The sequence below is a fragment of the Phallusia mammillata genome, chromosome 7 (assembly GCF_965637545.1).
Source record: "Phallusia mammillata chromosome 7, kaPhaMamm4.hap1.1, whole genome shotgun sequence".
Taxonomy (NCBI): domain Eukaryota; kingdom Metazoa; phylum Chordata; class Ascidiacea; order Phlebobranchia; family Ascidiidae; genus Phallusia; species Phallusia mammillata.
In genome coordinates this window covers 6,020,383-6,041,902 of record NC_137258.1, presented here as the reverse complement: position 1 = coordinate 6,041,902, position 21,520 = coordinate 6,020,383, and the positions used below count along the sequence as shown (strand labels likewise).

Sequence of the window (21,520 nt, the reverse complement as noted above, 5' to 3'; positions counted from 1 at the left end):
CAAAAAAATCGGGTGTGATAACATATTTATGGGACTACAACTAAAAAACGCGTTCGTTTTGGATTTAATGAAATTATATGACCTAAATCGCTACAGCGACTTAATGCCGCAACACGTTTTTTAGGCCCGCGTTAATTGCGAGCGAGCGTCACAACACACAAAGTTCATTGTAGACGTTTGTAAGCATAAGTTTGGAAACGGCAGGTGTTTAATTTGTATGGCCAAGTGTATTTAGAGATTCCTAGTGTTATCAGTGACAAATTATTTTCTATGCCGTTAGGTGAACTTGTAAAAATGGCTTGTAAAAATCGAAGTGCTGTGTGGGATCATTTTATGAAGTGCGAAACTGATTTGTCTAAAATAAATGCACATGCAATCATTGTGGTGCAATTCTTGCCCCTGGTGGTAATAGTTCTAGGTCATGGTTAGGGATGTTCAAAGTAGAATAACTGGGTATTCTAGAATAATTGTTTCGAATCTAGAATATCGAATCCAATTCTTATGTTATTTTTAACTGTGTAGTCATTAATCTTGACAATAACGAAAGTAGACCATTTTCACACATTATAAAGCTTAACCAAAACAAAGAAAATTACTGGGAAAAAACTTTTTGAAACTAAATACCCAAAAATCCAAAAAGACAGAGAATTAGCAAAAACACGTTGATTATAATAATTTTATTTAGTGGTTTTTATTGCCTTCAGTAGTAGTAACCATGTTGTGAGCATGCTGAGGTAATTGGATTTGTCTGGTTGTAAAGCACTGACATAGACTTCCTAGTGTACAGATATATAAAGTTTGTTAACTTAACACAACTGCAAAAAAGGCACCCTAGCAAACAAAGTTGTGACAATCGGTGATTACTTTTTAAATCCCAATTAAACTACCTGCGATTTTGCAATACAAAAGTTGGCGTTAAGAAATGACCCAAACGTCATATGTTTTGTGATTCCTTCACTGTTTTGGGCATATTAACAGACAATCCCATTCTCTGCCTAAAGCAGCGGTTCCCAAACTGGGGTCCGCGGTCCTTTAGGGGTCCGTGAGGCAATTTTGGGGGGACCGCGAAGCGGTTGAAGTAATTCTATAATCTTATTTGGGGTCAGTTTGTGCCACTAAATAAGTTTAAATCAAAGTAGAAATGAGAATCGACTGTCTCATTTGCTAAACAATGGCCTTTATTGAATAACAACTATCAAAAATGCAATTGTTCGCGCACAATCGTAATGTTTTTGTCCTGTTTGTGATGTCATATGCTGTCTTTGGATGATTGATATGCGCAATTTTGCATAACTAGCTAAAATCCTGCAATCAACTTTCGTTTTTATGAAATACACATTTAGGCTTAAGGACCGCGAGCCCTCAAAATAATGGCAAAGGGACCGTTTTGAAAAAAATATGAAAAAGTTTGGGAACCACTGGCCTAAAGCCATGATCGTTAAATGTTTTTTGTTGTCAAAGTCGGAAACAATAACGCCGGTAAGACGTTGCAAACAAAGATCAGATGCGTAACAACAAGTGCACCAATCGTTAGTTATGCCTCCAATGCACCACCGTCGTTAGGGCATCGTTAGCTCGCCAGCTGATTTGCCAAAGAGTCTTTACCAGACCTGGGCATTTTACGGCCTTAAGTGATTTATTAGACTGAGTGTGTTGTTAAATTAACTGTGATGGTAAAAAGGCAGTTAATGTGTTAGACTCAGTGTGTTGTTATATTAACTGTGATGGGAAAACACATTGCAAATACATCAGTTTGAAAATGTTTTTGCTTGTTTGCAAAGTATCGGGTATCGGTATCGGATCGCAGTACTTTTGGGGTAAAATATCGGGTATCGGTATCGGTTCAAAATATTGGTATCGGGCTAACCCTAGTTTTAGTTACGTCACGGCCGCCAGTACACGTGAGATACGATACTCTGATCCTTGTTAATTAACTTTCTGCGTAGGCTTCTGTTTAGTTAAGTTTATTAGGCTAAGCTTACTACTCTCACTATCCTTGAAACAATAAGCACATATATCACGGGTCGCCAACCTTTGCTGGAAATTGCGGTAAAATCATAGGATTTACATTTGCACTGCTGGCAGCATTTGGGCACTTGGTGGATTGGTATTCAAATATGTGAAAGATGCTAATGCCGATGAACTTTTACTTGCAAGATCACTTCTGCAATTTCTTCTCATTTTACCACTGCTTTCCTACAGAAAGGAGAAGCTCCTTCAGGAAGACCTTAAAACAAACCTGCTTCTCTTTGTGCGATCTACTGCTGGTATAGTAGGAGACGGGTTTAACTACTCAATTATAAAGTTTATACCACTCGGTGATGCGGTGTCTGTAATGAGCTCGTATATAACTCTGGTCGTCTTATTTGCCTGCATCTGCCTCAAAGGTGGGTAAAGTAGTTTGTGTTTGATTTAGAATGTGTGAACGCAGCATCCGTGGTACTTAAATACTTTGGTAAATTAGATCTGATTACACTGCACTGCAAGGTTGAAATCAAAAAATCATCTTAATAATATGAAAGTGCTTATTTTTTTGTGCAGAACGGTGTTCCGTTATCGAAGCTCTTCTTTCACGACTAACTTTTGTCGGCTTGGTGCTTGTTGCTCGTCCTTCGTTTTTGATGGGAAGTCCAAAATTTGAATTAACGTGTGACCTGGTAACTGGAATTCTGCTTGCATTTGCTGCGGCACTTTGCTTCACAGTGGCAATTATTACTATTCGTTACCTAGGATCAGGAATTCATTACAGCATTGCCATGCTGCACTACTCATGGCTGGGAGCAGTGTACAGTCTTACCTCAGCCACAAGCAAAGAAAATTTGCAAATTCCTTGCATGGACGATCTGCTACTGGTATCTCTGGCTGCAGTTATTGGTTTATTTGGACAGTTATTCTCGATATTCGCAATGCAGAAGAAGAAAGCTGGGCAGGTCGCGGTGGTTCTGTCATCAGAGATCGTATTTGCTTTGCTGCTGCAGTTCATATTTTTAGGATATTTTCCAACTTTAACTAGTTTCATCGGCTGTTTACTGATATTGGGAAGTTCTATTATAATAATAATAAAAAAAACTTACAGCATGCAGGTTAAGAAGAAAATACATGCAAAGTTAAAAGTAACAGTTTGTATAAATTTGTAGGAAAGAGATAGCTACAAATTTGTAATTGGTCCTACATTAGGTCAACATGTAACTAAAGATCTTTAAATGCAGTTCGTGGTTAAGTTGTTTTCAAACTTTATGAGGTGATGGCAAAATTTACTCAATGTTATTTACTCCATTAGTTATGCGATGTCTGTTATGATGAGAAACTACGTGGGTTTAATTCGTTTTAGTAGTATTTCCATGAGTAATGCAACAATGTGATGTTGTAATGGATTTTTTTCTGAACAGAGAGAAAGTAAATCCAATGACCTTGCTGCATTTTTCAGAACATTTTTCTTTTCGATCTGAATAGTCCATAATTAAAAAGAAAAGCTGTGTACAAGAGTGTTCTTGTCGGTTAAAACTGATTTTACATCAACGTTTCTGATCTAGTTGGCATGTATTTTCTTTTAGCGTAAAAGACAACATTAGATGTAAAGAACACACTATAACTTTATGACACTTTAAATCTATTAGAACAATTAACACTCGCTCTGAAATCTAAATAAACCTCCGGCTGGTTTTGCGGCGAACCCGGATTTTGGCAACTTGTAAATCTGTCGATGCATATAGCCCGCAACGGATATTATTTATGACAAAAAATCGCACAGACCTCGCAAATCACAGTCCAGTTCGATACTTCAACGTTTAAAGGCCAAAAGTTACAAAGGAAAATTAGTTCTGCCCTAACGCAGTTTAACCTTTTCATAATACCTTATTAGTCAGAACCATTTCAACATACCAACAGCTGGTCTGCATCATAAAGATGGATATGTTGCCTTGTTGACTTTACTCTTTGTTGACATAGACCGCATGTCATGCTGACCACATGTTTCTACATTCAGCTGCTGGTCGAGTTACAAAATGCTGCACTTGTTGGAATTGTGCACAGGAGGCAAATTAAATTTAAAAGGAGACAATTTTGTAGCAAAGCTATTATACATAAGGTTGTGTAGGACGCAGGGTGACCAAAAAAACAAGACAAAACAGAAAGACATGCATAAAGCAACCATTGGTCTTTACCCAGTGTTTACTATACGCTTTGAACAGGTTTGTACTAAATATAATCTTGAGTATGCGAAGTAATTGTTAAAAAATTTTTTTTTTAATCAACACCATACGCCAGGGGTGTCCAAACTTTTTTTGATGGGCGGCAATTTTTACCAGGTAAAGACGCCCGCGGTCCAACGTTTTTTTTAATTAGAACCCCAATATACGGGATTCAAGAAATTGTGCGATTTTGTTGCGTCAGCACCATGTACATTACCTTTCACCGGTAAATAAAGACCCTTGGAAAGTTTGCGTGAAGTCGCAAGTCGCCAAAACCCAAAAACTTAGCTTAAACTATGGAGGCCATACGCAACACATTTTGAAAAAACGCCGCGGGCCACACAAAAAGCCGCCGGGGGCCGCACTTTGGACACCCCTGCCATACGCGAATAAATTTTTTAAATACAATCTTCCCAAGTCGTTGGAGCAACTTGAAGGATTTTTTGAAGCACCAGAGTTATCTTGTCAAGTCCATTGCACTCGCGCCACTTGTGTACAAAAAAGTAATACACAATGGGCGAGGAAAGCAAAAACGCGAGAGAATACAAAATTAGAACATCTGGTTTGTAAACAAGAGGTGCAACAAGGAGGTAGCAGCAAATGACGACGGCTAAAACTGAAACAGGAATCGGAACCTATAAAATAAAGTAGCTAGTTTTTTAACATTTATTTTAAGCCTACACGATCTCGTATCGAACCTTAAATGGTCGTTTCATCATAGGGCGAGTGATTCTCATAACCAAAATGCTAGCTATGGAGAATCCACTGACTAAAGCTGAAAGCATTGATCAGTGAATTAAAGTCGTTTGGAAGCAGATAAATTAGCCCCATCAATGTCACAAAAATCAGCGCCGGAGTTGGCATGTGGTAATGAATGTCAGCCATTTCAAATATCTGTGAAAAATATGAGAAGTAACTTGCTTAGATCAACCTTTTCTGCACAACATGATATTGAGCTCAACCTTGGGAAGCTGACCACGCCTGGCCGCTGCCAAGGGGATTCGACCTGCTGCAATGACCGTTCCATTCAGGGCACCAGCAATCGACAAGCACACCGACACAGGTATGATCCAAGCAACAGGACCAAGCACACGTGATGCCCACGTTACTGCGACTGCTTTGCTTTGTAAAATCTCCTCAGGGGTAAGAACTGAAAAGTGTTAATAGGTTTAACGAGGCAAATGAAACCTTGCAATCGACCGAACGTTTAAAACTTACCGGCAAAATAAGAGATGTTTACCAATAAATAAAACATTGTCACTAAAGGCACTGCGATTAAAATGGCTCTGGATATAGTTTGATGCGAATCTTTTACTTCTTCAGCAAGAGTGTTTAACCCGTTCCATCCATCATAAGCCCACAGGCCTTGATAAAATGCTAGGCCAACTTCGGAAAAGCCTATACCGACCAAGTCTTCTTTACGAAAGGCGTTGCTTAAGTTATTTGTTCCTACTTGGTCATCCTGGCATAAACGGACGATTCCTCCAACTGTTATTACAGCCATTCCCACAAACTTTGCCCACGTTAGAATTTCTTGCAGTTTTGATGCAAATTTTAGGCCTACGCAATTGACGATAGTAAGAAGTAAATGCAGACTAGCCGCAATAACCTGAAAAAAGACAAGTGTCGTTTGTCTTATTTGTACCAACCTATTGTAACTAATAAAAACATCTTAATAATACCTTGGAAAAATATCTCGATGGTTTACAATTTCTGGGATAGTATGATTCAACAACGTAATCTCCAAAAGTTAACGCCAACGCAGCTATAGCAGTTCCACTGGAAATTAGGCAAGTGCACCACACATAAGAGAAACCAACCCAGGGTCCATGCCCTGCATGTATATAAGTGTAGGTCCCACCAGAAATGCTAAAGCAAGACCCAAGCTCACAATAACAAAGGGCGCCCACTAGAGCTATGACACCACAGCCGGCCCACACAACAAGGCTCAGACCTACACTGTTGTTGGATCCAGCTAAAACCCCGGTCGGGGAAACGAATATTCCAGAGCCAACCATAATTCCTGCAATGACTGCTACGCTTCCGGCAAGTCCAATCTCTCGGCGCAGTCGAAATTCTTTGTTCTCGGTTCGAGCATTTTCTCCGACTTGGCTGCGATTTGTCTTAATTGCTTGCATCCTGAAAAGCTGCGGTGTGTCTTAGATGAAAAATTTTGCAAAATATTATCAGTGGTGGGATCCGGCCGGTTCGCACCGGTTCTATAGAGTCGTATATTATGTGATCAGCGATCCGGTTAGCATTACTGGTTGCTGTCAATGTACTTTTTGTAACAGAACCGACTGGAAAACATGACTTTTGCGACAGAACCGGCTGACAAAAAAATTAAATCTCACCACTCCTAAGTTATATATAAGCAGCAAAAAAAAGGAAACATTCCAAGTAGTTAGGTTAGTTAGTTATTTTTTTTAATTAGTTGGTAAAGTCGCGTATTTTGAGTAGATTGCATATTCTACAATAAATCATTAATATAGATGGCATTTTCATTAAGCCTGGCCATTAGTGCATTGCTAGTCATATTTAGAGTAGCCTATCTACTTTGTTTAGAAACATGCCCTGCTTAATACACAAGGCTAGAATGACGGCCATAAAGCGTGTTTTCTGTAGACGAGACAATGCTAATAAACGGAAATGTCGTTGTCAGCCGAAGTGGTGTCACTTACACAGTGTGCATTTGTAAAGTATATGCGTTTGCAAAACAATGTAATACAAATCTTTAAACTAACTTCACAAAATTCGAGCAAGCTTGGGCTAAACGCGACGAAAGTCTTTGCAGATACTTGTTTAAGTGCAAACGAACTACAATCTGATTTACGACAGTATTAAATCAATGTTTGCCTACAGGTTCTGTTGCCTAACAAAACGTTGTCTGGGTTTCCAATAAACTCGTTCAGCTTTACTACCTATTTAAACAACCAAATTGGTCGAGTTTACACACAGCTAGTAGCAATTTTACCCTGATGAAGGTGTTTCGTATGGGACATCGAAACGTTGGCATATTAGAAATAAAAAAACTGCCGGAAGAGCTGAAATTTTGTTGATAGCAATTTCCTGGTTTAGCTTTTCTTTGAAGCTAAATTTCTACAAGACGATCTAGAAACGTTTAAGAGAACTCAGTCATGATTAGCGTAAGTTAAACAAATTAAACTTCATAAAGGTAAGATTGTTCCTTTATATTGTTACATCGGTTTGTAGATTAGACAGTTTCTTCAGAGTTAAAGGCATAATGGAAGCGTTACAAGCACCAAATCAAGCTGGAAGCGACTGCTAATCATATAAGTTGTTCAAAACACAAACATCGTACAACACTGCAAAAAGTGGTCAATTTGGGTTATGACATGCAAAAATTGAGTGGGAATGTGAGGTATTAAAAGGTGTTTTCGTTTGATCAGTTGTTTGAATCTCTGTCAGCTTTTTCCTTCTGCGTATTAGGCCTACTTCCCCGAATCTTCTTTAATGTCAAAACGACGGACGAAAAAAATATGATCAGCGAACCGATTAAACTTGTAAGGGTTGGGGAGTAACCTAAAAACACTAATTGCAGAATGAGAGCAAAAATAATTTGCGTCGATTGTACGACTACGACCTGTCCGGCTTTCTCTTTTTGCAGAGAAATGATCATAAATATTTGTGCCAATAAACCTACAACGGCAATCAGCAATATCAGCAGCAGGTCGTCCATACATGGAATTTGCAGAGTTCCTTTGCTTGCGAATAAAGCAAGGCTGTAGACTACTCCAACCCATGAGAAATGTAACATTGTGATGCTGAAATGGATTCCTGACCCCAGATAGCGAAGGACAATGATGGATGCCGTGCTACAAAGTGCTGAAGCAAATGCAAGTAGAATTCCAGCCATCATGTTGTCTGCTGATTCCGATTCCATATTTCCAAATAGGAAAGATGGACTAGCGACAAGCACCAAGCCGACAAATGTGAGGATTGAAAGCAAAGCTTCGATCACCGAGCAACTTTCTGTACACAGTAAAATAATATATAAGCTGTTGCTGCCAGGCATAATATCAATTTTATAGAGCACCTCTGGCATGTGTATTTTTTACAGCGACGCCATTCCCAAAAAATCATAAGGCCACCGTATCGAGTTCAATGCGGCGTTAGATCTGGCTCGGGAGCCTGACCATAGGAAAAGATTATTTCTCGGGTCATGGAATATTTACCAACAGGGCAACACGAACATCAAAACAGACGTGATGCTTTCAGTGTACTACAGACACGTGCTCTAACATTAGGATCCAATCAGTCGTTATTGCACAGCGCTTTCGTTGCGTTGTGGCGAGCTTGCGTTTAATTTGTTTTTCCTTTGTTTATGAGGTACTGTACAACGCGCATTCAGTTTTTTACCCAAGAAGGCGACCTGTATCGGAAACATCAGTATGGAAGTACTATTGCCAAATGAGCTCTACGAAGTAAAATAATATGTTGTCAAACACCACAATGACAACAGCAATATGTTGTCAATAATACAAGTCTCATCTACTACCAAATGTGCTTATTTGTATGTTGATGTGCTTGGTTTACTGTTATAATTTAAACACAAGGTTTTTACAAACCTTTAAGGCAGATGCAGGCAATCAATCCGACCAAAGTTACGTAGGAGTTGGTAACAGACACCGCATCACCAAGTGGGGCAAACTTGATACTTGAGTAGAAAAACCAATTTCCTAAGACGCTACTGGCACCACGAATCATTATCAAAAGGTTCGTTTTTAGGTCATCCTGAAAGAGATTTTCCTTTCTGTAGGTAAGCAGTGGTAAAGTGACAATAAACTGCAGAAGTGATCTTGCAAGTAGAAGTTCATCGGCTCCAGCATCTTTCACATATTTGAATAACAATCCACAAAGCGCCCAGCTAAATGCTGCCAGTAATGCAAATGTAAATCCAACGACCTTGCTGCATTTTTCAGAACATTTTTCTTTTCTGTTTGGGTAGTTCATATTTTAGGAACAATATGTAAAAAATCTGTGGAGTACAAATTTCCTAGGTGCACAGTTTCGAAGCCAAGTTTTGCTAAAAACAAAATTAAAGTAGCGTAAACGTACATTGTATTGCACATTTAAGATGACTATACGTGTATTACTGGGGCTAACCTATAAGCGTTCATGTAGACCACATTAGCGATCGCAGAACATTTGCAGATAAATTATAGTACACCATAGCCCTATTAAAGACGTTATACTGTATCAAGCCCATCCTCCAAACATCAGTTGGCAGAGCGATGATGATTATTTTGAACTGACGTTTCTACGAAATTAATTGTTATCGGCAGTGAAATATAACCAGCAAAACGAGTATCTTTAGTTACCCAGATGTATGAAAGCAAAAAAGAGAATTACAAGGTATACTTAAGGTGAGACGGCATTTTTACACATACCTGCTTTATTGTGTAAGTAACTTAATGGTCAATCGTTTTGTTCTAAAGTTTGAACTGCAGAATTGCATTAATAGTTAAAAAACGTACCTTACAACTAAATACTACTAAGACAGCACTCGATCAGATTGCGGTATAAACTTGTTGCCTTTTGGCAATAACAAACTTAGATGTTTGTTTTACTTTTGTTTGTGGCGAGGCATAGAACCTGCAGTGAACATCAAACATTGGCCAAGTCTAATTTTGATCCAGTTTAACTGCTTAATTTGTGCACAACTTTCCGAGTGTGTACTAAATTAGAGCTTTAAACTTATTGGTTAAAAAATCCAAAAATAATGAAGAAATGCTGATGCAAGCATAGTACAAGAGTTAACGAATACTTCGCACATCAGAATCACTTCACAATAGCATCTGTAAGTTTGCAACAACTGCACAGTAATTGTACTGCCTTGTTGACTTTACTCTTTGTTGACTGAGTCGCTAAGTCTGGTGAATTATAATTTCCACATTTGCTGCTTGTTATGATGTGGAATTATTCGTTACCAATGCAATTGGATCTGTGCTCGACAGGCGACATTAAAAGCTGTTGGATGACTGTACTAGACTGCAGCTTTTTTGGACGGAGCGGGTCATATTTATTCATGTTGTTTACCCCGACACAACCATATAAGCGTGAACGATTTGTCAATAGGAGTATTTTTATTTAAAGTATTGCGGGTTTATTTAAACCATATTGACCTTGACAATTTCGGAAACGTTGCTACGCGGCAAAATTTAACAAAAAATGTTAGCTGACAATCTACATTAATACAAACCAGTGCCCGATGTGGCATGTTAGAGTGCAAAAGGACAATTTCAGATTAGTCAACGCTTAAAGGGTGAACAGTAGCCGTTGTCTTAGTATCTTTTACACGTTCGTAAACGAAGGCTCGCATATTTGAACAATCCACCAAGTGCATTTTGCACATTGCTTGTTTTAATCAAGTAAAACTGAACTAAGCATTATCCGCTGGTTTTACCAGCTGCTTTAGTCTTTACAAAATTATGTTTTATTTGAAACAAATATATTCTATTATTACTGGAATTGCCTAATTCAAACCACTTAACGCGCGTTTGACGATGCGTATCTAGTGACCAAGAGCAAATAGTTGCAAAGTTCTGGTTTTGTTCGGTTTAACGCCATATGAATTACGGGGTAGGCCTACCCTGTTTAATACCATTTCTTATTGGTTTTGTTCGTTCTTCTTTTTCAAAAGGCCGAACCCGGCCCAAACCCGAACCCGAAAATCCCAGGCCGACTAACAACTCTGTTTTGTCACGTGAAGCCTGTTGTATCAAATATTATGTGCACTATTTTGCAATCCAGTAAAAGGCACAAAAGGCAATTACGTTTGTCAATAAGTTTGAAAGCAGAACTTTGCTTTGAAAGCAGTTGAAAAAATGGATTAAAAGCTCAAGAACGAGTTTCTTGTCTCAAAAAACCTGCACATACAACACAACAAGCGTTACTGTCCGTTACAACTATAATTTGACGGAGTAAGCAAGTAGTAGGGGATTGCGGCGGAATGTGGCTGCGGGCCACATTATCATGCAAGACCAGAAACTGTCTGCGGGCCGCTCAAAATCCCGTCGCGGGCCGTATGTTGCCCACCCCTGCTCTATATAAACGTACAGCACAGAAAACTGTTGAAAAAAAGGATTAAAAGCTCAAGAACGAGTTTCTTGTCTCAAAAAACCTGCACATACAACACAACAAGCTCAACTTTACGTCAGGTGTATAGCGAAGACAGTAATGTTAGCACACAGGCACAATTGCTAACTTCTTCTTCAGGTAAGAATTGTATTAGGCACGTCTAAACATCGTGGTCGGGCCAACATATAGCTTTAAAATGTTGATACCAGTATTGGCTTTAGTTTGTTTTTATAACATCGGTTACTCGGACAAAACTGTTAGTGGAAATGGCAGTCTTTGCAGGTCGCTTGTTTAGACAGCTCACAAACGACAGTGTCACATCGGCGTATGTTTACCTTGTGATACGAATACAACGTTAAGCGAGGTCATAGTAAAATTAGCTACACAACCTGCAACTGCGGTTACATATTTGTTCAATCGCGCAATCTGTGTTAAAACATATCTACGGAAAGCCGTCCTATAATGTAAACCAGGGGTGGGGAACCTATACTTAGAGCCGCGGGCCGCATGAATTGCACAACATTTTCGGGCGGGCCAAATAATTTTTTTATTTTCAAAATCCGTGTAAAATGCCCAAATCACACGAGTGGTTTTAAATTTCATCCATACAGATTTGATATCTTCTTTTGCTGCTACATGTAGAAACAAGGTATGCAGGTTTATCACCTATTTTGACTAAAAAATAAGTGTTTGTTCATTCTTTCTTGAACACTCCAGCACCAATATAACGATCTGTCTTTTTTCCTAGTATATATTTTAAACAACAATATAAGGATCCACGCTAATAGCTCTAACATCAATTTAAAACTAACACCACATGGCAAATGATTCGTCACTGCAAGGAGAGGCAATCGAGTGACTGTTACGTCACAAATATAGCAAGCGGTTGAAAGCGTGGCAATTTTAATAAGTTAGGCGTCATAATGTGGAATGGGGAGATTACCAATAATGTCGTCATTTCAACGAAATATTTGTACATAAGCATTTCATTGTTGTTGTTTTTTATGCTATGTTGTATACTGTTCTTTAACAAAATTGTGACGGGACCACATTAAAAAGGCAAACGGGCCGCATGCGGTTTGTGATTTATATTTATTTTGTGTCTACGTTTTGTTCCTGCCTTCCACTATCCCGAATTCTTATCAACGTCAAAACAACAGATGACACAAATATAACCAGAGAACCAAATAAACTAGTAAGTGTTGGTGAGTACCCTAAAAACATTAATTGCAGAATGAGTGCAAAAATAATTTGCGTCGATTGAACTACCGCAACTGGGCCAGCTTTTTCCTTCTGCAGTGCAACTGTCCCAAACATATGTCCTAAAATACCGATGACTGCAGCTAGAGAAACTAGCAGCAGGTCTTCCATACACGGGATGCGCAAACTCCCTTTACTTGCTGCAGAGGCAAGGCTGTAAATGACCCCAACCCATGAGTAATGCAACATTGTGATGCTGTAATGGATTTCTGAACCCAAGTAGCGAACAATAACAAATGATGCCGTGGTACAAATAGCTGAGGCAAATGCCAACAGAATTCCGATCATCAGATCACCTGCTGATTCTGACGCCAGATTTCCGAATAAGAAAGATGGACGAGCGACAAGTATCAAACCCACAAAAGTGACGATTGAAAGTAGAGCTTCGATCACGGTGCAACGCTCTGCACAGTAAAAACAGCTTATCAATAAAGTGTTAGTTAGTTGGTTCGTTTGAAAAACGGAAACATGAGCAAAATTAATTAGGCGCAATAGCTCGATTGTGTGACATTAGACTCTTTCCACTAACAGACTCTATATCAGGGGCGGGCAACTTCTCCAGTCGGCGGGCCTGATATGGGAAAATGAAGTACTTGGCGGGCCGGATTCCTGAATCGATATATTAATCGCGTATTTATCCAGTGATTTAAAACGGATTTTTGACCACCTAAACTAAATACAATCAAGAACGTCGCAATTACAATACAGTCCAAACAATCTAACTATAACATAAAATTATTCACCACAGCAAATTTAATGCATACACCACAGACTTAGATACTGCTGAAACACTAACTAGGCTACACGTGTGGAAAGAAAGAAAACCGAGAAATCAGGCCACCCACAAGGTTGGCAGTTATGTCGTAACAATAGATGTATGGTGCGATGGTTACAACGGCGGGAAAGTTTTTTGCTAGTGGGGAGCGTTACTGTCCGTTACAACTATAATTTGACGGAGTAAGCAAGTAGTAGGGGATTGCGGCGGAATGTGGCTGCGGGCCACATTATCATGCAAGACCAGAAACTGTCTGCGGGCCGTATGTTGCCCACCCCTGCTCTATATAAACGTACAGCACAGAAAACTGTTGAAAAAATGTTTGCCGCAATGTGATTGCAGATTAAAGACCTTGATCGGCTATTTTACCTACCTTTAAGACAGATGCAGGCAAACAAACAAACCAGAGTAATGTAAGAGCTCATTACAGATATCGCATCACTGAGTGGAATAAACTTTATACTTGAGAAGTAAAACCAGTTTCCTCCAACCCCAGTCAAACCACGCAAAATGAGAAGAAGGTTGGTTTTTAAATCATCCTGAAAAAGTTTTTCCTTTCTGTAGGTAAGTATTGGCAAAGTGACAATAAATTGCAGAAGTGATCTCGCAAATTGAAGATCGTCAGCGCCAGCATCTTTCACATACTTAAATAACAATCCACCAAGCGCCCAACCAATTGCCGCTAGCAATGCAAACATAAATCCCACGATTCTACTGCATTTTCCAGCGCCATCCTTTTCCTTGCTTGGAGAGCTCATATTTAAAAAAGATCATACCTGTGGACAACGTAACTTTTTTTACAGACATTTTATCAAACTGCACTGAAGTCTTGACTTGTAACCAAATAACACCGATTTTGCAATTCACTTTAAAACTGAATTCTTGCTTGACAAAACTAGCTGCCAGGACAACACTCCATCAGATATCCAAATTCACTTTACGTTCGTTACAACGTGTTACATATAAGCAGCTGCGTATCTGGTGATGCGTATCCTGCCCGTAAAACAAATATTAGCCTAGTTTTTTTATCCACGCTGGTTTAATTGTTTTTGAAAGACGTAACGTAAGCGAGACAGTCTGACATAGGAAATACTAGAACGAATTAAACCCACGTAGGTGCTTATCATGACAGACATTGTATCTCCCCCTGGAATGAATACGATTGCGGAAAATTTTGTCCAATTTGCCATCACAGCGGCAAAGTCACGAAAAAGCAAAAATATGTTTGTTTTCCGGTATTTTTTTAAATAAGTAACCGCTATATATTCCAACAGGTTATTGGGTTTAACTACCAAAGTTTCAGGTGCTCGCGCGAAATACTTTGACAGCAAAAACCCTGCTCATGCTTATCACAGCCTCTGCACTGCAAAGAAAGATGAGCAGGTAGAATTCCTGGACGTGCTGCATATATGTTTTTCCCAATACCCTTTCGGTCTCATTTTGACTGATTTTGTTAAGCCAACTGCAATCACTCGCCTTTTTTACGAAACATCACCTCACTCAGCATATTTAATTCCATGGTTGTTGGGGATGCAAGGCGATTGCGCAGACTTAACGAAAATGATGAAAAGACTAAAACATCTAGTAACGACCAACCTCAAAGTTGTCAAAACCTGGACCTGGGACAGCACTACTGCAACGAAGTCAAAAAAGAACAACAGCATAAGACTTGTCTGGCCTACCGTTTTTCCTCGCTAAAGGTATCAGGGATGAAACCTGCAACCCAAAGCTTGCGTGGTTTATAAACGGCCAGCTACACTGGGAGGATTATTAACCAACTACAGGCGCATTGCATTTGACGAGCGAAACTCAAGCAGCTACAACAAGAAGGTCCCATCCATGCCAACATTGCGGCCTTTGTGGGCGCTACAGCAACTACAAATCAATGGTGCCCTATACCACCACAATCAACACACCCGCTGGTGAAACGCGTCTCAAATAAACCCTTAGTTGCCGCGACTACGGTATGTTGCTAAATTTGTGACATTACGCCAGCAACCACATTAATATTTTGAAAAGGACACCTGACATCGGCAAATGTTTCTGTATTACCTTTGTTGACCGCCCTAAAAAAATACAAAGACATGTGCGAGGCCGAATGGCAAAGAATATTGGACGCTAAAATAAATATACAAGAAGTGGTTCTGACTCTAGTATGTTAAAAACTCCATCACACCGATGTTGGTATGTCCCTGCGTGCGCGTGCCTGTCCTACTTTTTACGTCTTATGTTTATTTTTTTCTCCCTCAAATCGGTGCCCAGAGTTGCGCTTGTTTTGTTTGGGTTTTGAAGTTAGTTCAAGTAGCTGTGGCAGTTAGCAACAGCAATCCCTTTTTTATAGTTATACTGTTTTATAGTTATACTGTTTTACTGCTTTTATTTTAATTTTAGCGTGTTTGTTTTAGCACTCATTTTTGTGTCGATTTGTATTTCGATTTCCAGGAACTGATGATACGACATAGGCGAAATGTATATTCCTTTATTTCAACCGACTGATTCCGTTTTACCAAGGGTTTTATCGTTCATTTGGTTTTACTGTAATATTGCAGAGGCGTTCTGGTAAACATAATTTCGTCGGTTTCTCTGCCTTTTGCGTATTTGAACACTGCTCAGAAACTGCGTTACCAAATGCAGCCGACAGGGCTCGCAAGAGTAACACGCCTTTGTTAAATGTGTTTCTTTCGCTATGAGTCTTTTTGTTGGAAGTCATTGCAATTTACTTTAAACAAGACATAAAGCCAAACTGTTGACCACATATAAAATCTTTTTAAAAAAATGTAGTATCTCTAAAGTCTAACTCTAAACGAACCTTCTTATATTTATACAAACCAAATTGGTGGTTTATTCGAAACGAATGCAAATATTTACATTATCGTTTTTTTTTCTATATTACGAATTTCGTTGGTCAATCTTTGTGAACGAAACGAGTTAAAAACCTGGAATTAGTTTAAATTTGTTAAAAAACATCAAATATATTTCCTTTGAAACTATATGAAAAATACATCAAAATGAAATTGTATTAACCAGCCTGCATAAAGTTTGAAAAAAACTTGACCACGAACTGCATTTAAAGATCATTAATTACATGTTGACCTAAATAGCTAGATAAACTTCCAGGAGCACACATGTAGGACCAATTACAAGTTTGTAGTTATCTCTTCCTAATGGACTAACTGTCATTTTTATCTTTACATGTGTTTTCTTCTTTCCCTGCATTGCTGCGAGCCTTTTTTAACGTTATTATGACAGAACTTCCCAATATCAGTAAAGAGCCGATAAAACTAGTCAAAGTTGGAAAATATCCTAAAAATATCAACTGCAGCAGCAAAGCAAATACGATCTCTGATGACAGAACTACCGCGACCTGCCCAGCTTTTTCCTTCTGAACAGCTACTATCGCGAATAACTGTCCGAAAATGCCAATAACAGCACCTAACGAGATCAGTAGCAGGTCGTCCATGCAAGGAATTTGCAAAGTTCCTTTGCTTGTGGCTGAAGCAAGACTGTACACTATTCCCAGCCATGAGTAGTGCAGCATAGAAATGCTGTAATGAATTCTTGATCCAAGGTAACGAACAATAATGATCGCCAACGTGAAGCAAAGTGCAGCACACAATGCAAGCAGAATTCCAGCCATCATGTTGCTTGGTGATTCCGATGTGAGATTTCCAAATAAAAAAGAAGGACGAGCAACAAGTACCAAGCCGACGAAAGTCAGGATTGAAAGAAACGCCTTGATTAACGAGCAGCTTTCTACACAGTAAAAAAGGTTCATTAATATTGTAAAAATACTGTGGGGTTGGAATACAAGGTATAGTCAAATAATTTAAGTATGGATTTTTATGGATAATGTTTTTAAAATATTGTATACCACAACACTAGTTTTTTTTACTTACCCTTGAGACAGATGCAGGCAAATAAACCGACCAGAGTTATATAAGAGCTCAATACAGACACCGCATCACCCAGTGGTATAAATTTTATACTTGAGAAGTAAAACCAGTTTCCCAGAACGCTGGTTACGCTACGAAGAATTATGAAAATATTTGTTTTCAAATCGTCCTGAAAAATCTTCTCCTTTCTGTAGGTAAGCAGTGGCAAAGTGACAACAAACTGCATAATTGATCTCGCAAATTGAAGTTCATCGGCTCCAGCATCTTTCACATATTTGAATACCAATCCACCAAGCGCCCAACTAAATGCTGCCAGTAATGCAAATGTAAATCCTATAATTTTATTGCATTTTCCTGAACCATCTTTGTTCTGACTTGGAGTGCCCATAACCTGAAATATATAAGAATAACATTACTATGGATGAGTTGTTTTGGTCATGTGAAACCGAATTAAACGCTATCTGCACGTTCTTCCGTCTACTCGGCTTTACAAAATTGCTTTTAATTTGAAATATTTTGGTACAGTACTCGAACAGCGTAATTCAACCACATTACCCCTTGCAATTACTCACCTACATCCAAACCACTTGATGCGTGTTTGACGGTGCGATTTCAGTGACCAGCAAGAGCAAATATTTGACTTTTTTTCTGTACATAAGAACAAGGGTCCGCAAAGTTTTATTTATCAACATCATCAGCCTTCTGACAATGTTCACGTTGTAAAACCCAGTCGTGTTATCAATAAAAATGCTATGAAAACAGCGTAGGCCTTCCCCGTAATTCATATGGCGTTAAACCGAACAACATCGGGTTGAATGCCGAACTGTGCAAATATTTGCTCTTGGTTACAGGATTTACATTTGCATTACTGGCAGCATTTAGTTGGGCGCTTGGTGGATTGGTATACAAATATGTGCAAGATGCTGGACCGATGAAGTTCAACTTGCGAGATCAATTCTGCAATTTATTGCCACTTTGCCACTGCTTACCTACAGAAAGGAGAAGATTTTTCAGGACGATTTGAAAACAAATATTTTCATAATTCTTCGTAGCGTAGTTTACCAGCGTTCTGGGAAACTGGTTTTACTACTCATGTATAAAATTTATACCACTCGGTGATGCGGTGTATGTAATGAGCTCCCACAAAACTCCGGTCCGTACTAATTTATTACGTCGGATTTCGTTTCCTTTACTCTTTACCATGATGTATCTCTCGAATTTTGCGCAGTTGTTTTGTGGTTTAGCTACGTTTTGCCATCATTGCAAAAATTGACAAAAACTCAGTTCATTGCCATAAACTTGAGCGTTTTTTACTCCTGCAGACGTTGAGAGTGTTAACTACCTTATTAATGCAATCATTGCAAAACCTGTCCCAGACCTGAATCTTTGCAAAAACATGTCCTATAGACTTACACGTATTTTCAATCATTGAGTGAATTATGTTGTATGTAGCTACTTTTCCAAAAGGGCTGCTGGCCGGGTAATTTTGCTTCCGGGCCGGATTCGGCTCGTGGGCCGTAGGTTGCCGACCCCTGGTTTAGAGCTACTACACTTTTTGTAAGAATATTTTATTTGCGGTAAACAGCTTAGCCTTCCGTTTTGTTTCAAGTATGTGGCATCCAACAAAAATCATCATAAGGAAAGGAACAGATTTGACACAGTCATAGGATTTTTGTGAGACCTGCTGACTGCATTTGGCAACGCAGTTTCCGGACTTGTGTTTAAATACGCGAACGGCACATGAGTCGACAAAATGCAGTTTACCAGATCATTTTTGCAATGTGTCCTTGTTGTTTCCATTTCTACTTAAAAAAGGAGATATTAGCAAAATACCTGAATACAAAGGTTTGCATTTTCGTGATTTTGTATGTAATGCCTGTTATGATGAGCACTTAAGTGGGGTTTAATTGCTTCTAGTATTTCCTATGCCAGACTGTCTCGCTAACGTTACATCATGCAAAAGCAATAATACCGGGGTGTATAAAAAACTAGGCTAATATTTGCTTTACGGACAGGATACGCATCACCACATACGCAGGTGCTTATATGTAACACGCTGTAACGAACGTAAAGTGAATTCGGACATCTGATGGAGTGTTGTCCTAGTAGCTAGTTTTGTCAAACAAGAATTTAGTTGTAAAATGCATTGCAAAATCGGTGTTATTTGGCTACCAATCTAGACCGCAGGGCAGATTGATATAAAGTTCGATGAAAAAAACAAAAACTTTATGTCGTCCACAGTTATGATACTTCTTTAAGTTATGAGCTCTTCAAGTCAGGAAAAAGATGGTCCTGGAAAATGCAGTAGAATTGTGGGATTTACATTTGCATTGCTGGCAGCAATTGGCTGGGCGCTTGGTGGATTGTTAGCCAAATATGTAAAAGATGCTGGAGCCGACGATTTTCAATTTGCGAGATCCCTTCTCCAATTTATTGCAACATTGCCAATACTTACCTACAGAAAGGAAAAAATCTTTCAGGATGATTTAAAAACCAACCTTCTTCTCATTTTGCGTGGTTTGACTGGGGTTGGCGGAAACTGGTTTTATTTCTCAAGTATAAAGTTTATTCCACTCAGTGATGCGATATCTGTGACGAGCTCCTACATTACTCTGGTCGGTTTGTTTGCCTGCATCTGTCTCAAGGGTAAGTGAAATAGCCGATTTAGGTTTTTAATTTGCAATCATTTTGCGGCCAATATTTTTTTTTATTCAACAGTTTTCCTTTCTGTACGTTTATATCGAGTCCATGGATAGTAATGTAAAATAGTCCGAGTATAATGTCACACAACCTAGGTATTGCGCTTAAGTAGTTTTGATCATGTTACCATTTTTCAATCGCACGAGCCAGCTACTTAACACTACACTGATGTACATGTTTTACTGTGCAGAACGGTGCACCGTGATCGAAGCTCTGCTTTCAATCCTCACTTTTGTGGGTTTGGTGCTTGTTGCTCGTCCATCTTTCCTATTCGGAAATCTGGCGTCGGAATCAGCAGGTGATCTGATGATTGGAATTCTGTTGGCATTTGCCTCAGCACTTTGTACCACGGCATCATTTGTTATTGTTCGCTACCTGGGGTCGGGAATCCATTACAGCATTACAATGCTTCATTACTCATGGGTTGGAGTCATTTACAGCCTTGCCTCTGCAGGAAGCAAAGGAACCCTGCGAATCCCATGCATGGACGACTTGTTGCTGGTATCTCTAGCTGCAGTCATCGGTATCATAGGACTTTTGTTTGCGACTGTGGCACTGCAGAAGGAAAACGCTGGCCCAGTTGCGGTTGTTCAATCGACGCAAATCATTTTTGCTCTTATTCTGCAATTAGTGTTTTTAGGTTACTCGCCAAGGCTTACTAGTTTGATCGGTTCGCTGATCATATTTTTCTCATCTGTCGCGTTGACGTTGATGAGAATTCAGTACAGTGGAAAGCAGGAACAAAACGTAGACACAAAATAAATTCAAAGCACAAAGCAATTCCATTTAAAACCTGCTGTTTTGTTTTGACAAAGTCGATACTTACAAAGTGTAGTTGCACTTATTTCATTACGTTTGCCTTAACTGAGATTTTAAAGTTCCTATTACATGGACTTCTTTTAGACCAAATGACTTTTTAGACCACGTTTAGATACACAATATTTAGGATAAGGGTTTACATCATAGGACGGCTATTCGTACATATGTTTTAACACAACTGGCGCGGTTTAAAAACCTTGTGTCCGCAGTGGCAGGTTCTGCAAGTAATTGTCCTATGACCTCACTTAACGTGGTATTCGTGTCACAAGGTAAACATTGGCCGATGTGACACTGTGGTTTGTGTACTGACTAAACAAGCGACCTGCAAAGACTGCCATCGCGACTAACAGTTTTGTCCAGTTTTGCGATGTGATAAAAAAAAACTAAAGCCAATACTGGTACCAACATTTTAAAGCTATGTAGGTCCGTTCGAACACGTGTGTTAGACGTACCTAATACAGTCCTTACTTAAAAACGAAGTTAGCAATTGTGCCTGTGTGCTAACATTACTGTCTTCCCTATACACCTGACGTAAAGTTGAGCTTGTTGTGTTGTATGTGCAGGTTTTTGGAGACAAGAAAACTCGTTTTTGAGCGTTTTATCGTTCCGGTTTCACATTTATCTGCAAACGTAACTGCTTTTTGTGCTTTTTATCTTTCGCAAAGATTTTTTAATTTTATTTTAACTTAGCCTTAAGTAAAGATCTGCAAACTAGGGGGCAACCTTGGATTGCAAATTCGAAACGTGCGCACGTAATGTTTAGTACAACAGGCTTCACGTGA

General features: G+C 39.1%; 4 protein-coding genes and 1 pseudogene across 5 annotated transcripts; 1 reads left to right on the top strand and 4 right to left on the bottom strand.

The window, feature by feature from the left end:
- Window positions 1–4,096: 4,096 nt before the first annotated feature.
- LOC145239498 (b(0,+)-type amino acid transporter 1-like) lies at window positions 4,097–6,704 on the bottom strand (annotated as a pseudogene). Its single transcript, XR_013862322.1, has 5 exons — window positions 5,873–6,704; window positions 5,409–5,799; window positions 5,153–5,340; window positions 4,889–5,084; window positions 4,097–4,825 (listed from the first exon to the last, which is right to left on the bottom strand). The product of XR_013862322.1 is annotated as a b(0,+)-type amino acid transporter 1-like (transcript).
- A 662-nt stretch (window positions 6,705–7,366) lies between these two features.
- Window positions 7,367–9,244, bottom strand: LOC145239497 (solute carrier family 35 member G1-like). Its single transcript, XM_080102826.1, has 2 exons — window positions 8,780–9,244; window positions 7,367–8,183 (listed from the first exon to the last, which is right to left on the bottom strand). Exons 1-2 carry the CDS (start codon window positions 9,162–9,164, stop codon window positions 7,597–7,599), a joined length of 972 nt encoding a protein of 323 aa, XP_079958952.1. The 5' UTR covers window positions 9,165–9,244; the 3' UTR covers window positions 7,367–7,596.
- A 1,862-nt stretch (window positions 9,245–11,106) lies between these two features.
- LOC145239620 (solute carrier family 35 member G1-like) lies at window positions 11,107–14,367 on the bottom strand. The gene is made up of 2 exons (XM_080102982.1): window positions 13,700–14,367; window positions 11,107–12,955 (listed from the first exon to the last, which is right to left on the bottom strand). Exons 1-2 carry the CDS (start codon window positions 14,082–14,084, stop codon window positions 12,384–12,386), a joined length of 957 nt encoding a protein of 318 aa, XP_079959108.1. The 5' UTR covers window positions 14,085–14,367; the 3' UTR covers window positions 11,107–12,383.
- A 1,958-nt stretch (window positions 14,368–16,325) lies between these two features.
- LOC145237791 (solute carrier family 35 member G1-like) lies at window positions 16,326–19,019 on the bottom strand. The gene is made up of 3 exons (XM_080100780.1): window positions 18,984–19,019; window positions 17,223–17,610; window positions 16,326–17,079 (listed from the first exon to the last, which is right to left on the bottom strand). The coding sequence occupies exons 1-3, from the start codon at window positions 19,017–19,019 to the stop codon at window positions 16,496–16,498; spliced, it is 1,008 nt and encodes a 335-aa protein (XP_079956906.1). The 3' UTR covers window positions 16,326–16,495.
- A 178-nt stretch (window positions 19,020–19,197) lies between these two features.
- Window positions 19,198–21,481, top strand: LOC145238475 (solute carrier family 35 member G1-like). Its single transcript, XM_080101670.1, has 2 exons — window positions 19,198–19,865; window positions 20,110–21,481. Exons 1-2 carry the CDS (start codon window positions 19,481–19,483, stop codon window positions 20,679–20,681), a joined length of 957 nt encoding a protein of 318 aa, XP_079957796.1. The 5' UTR covers window positions 19,198–19,480; the 3' UTR covers window positions 20,682–21,481.
- The last annotated feature ends 39 nt before the right edge of the window (window positions 21,482–21,520 follow it).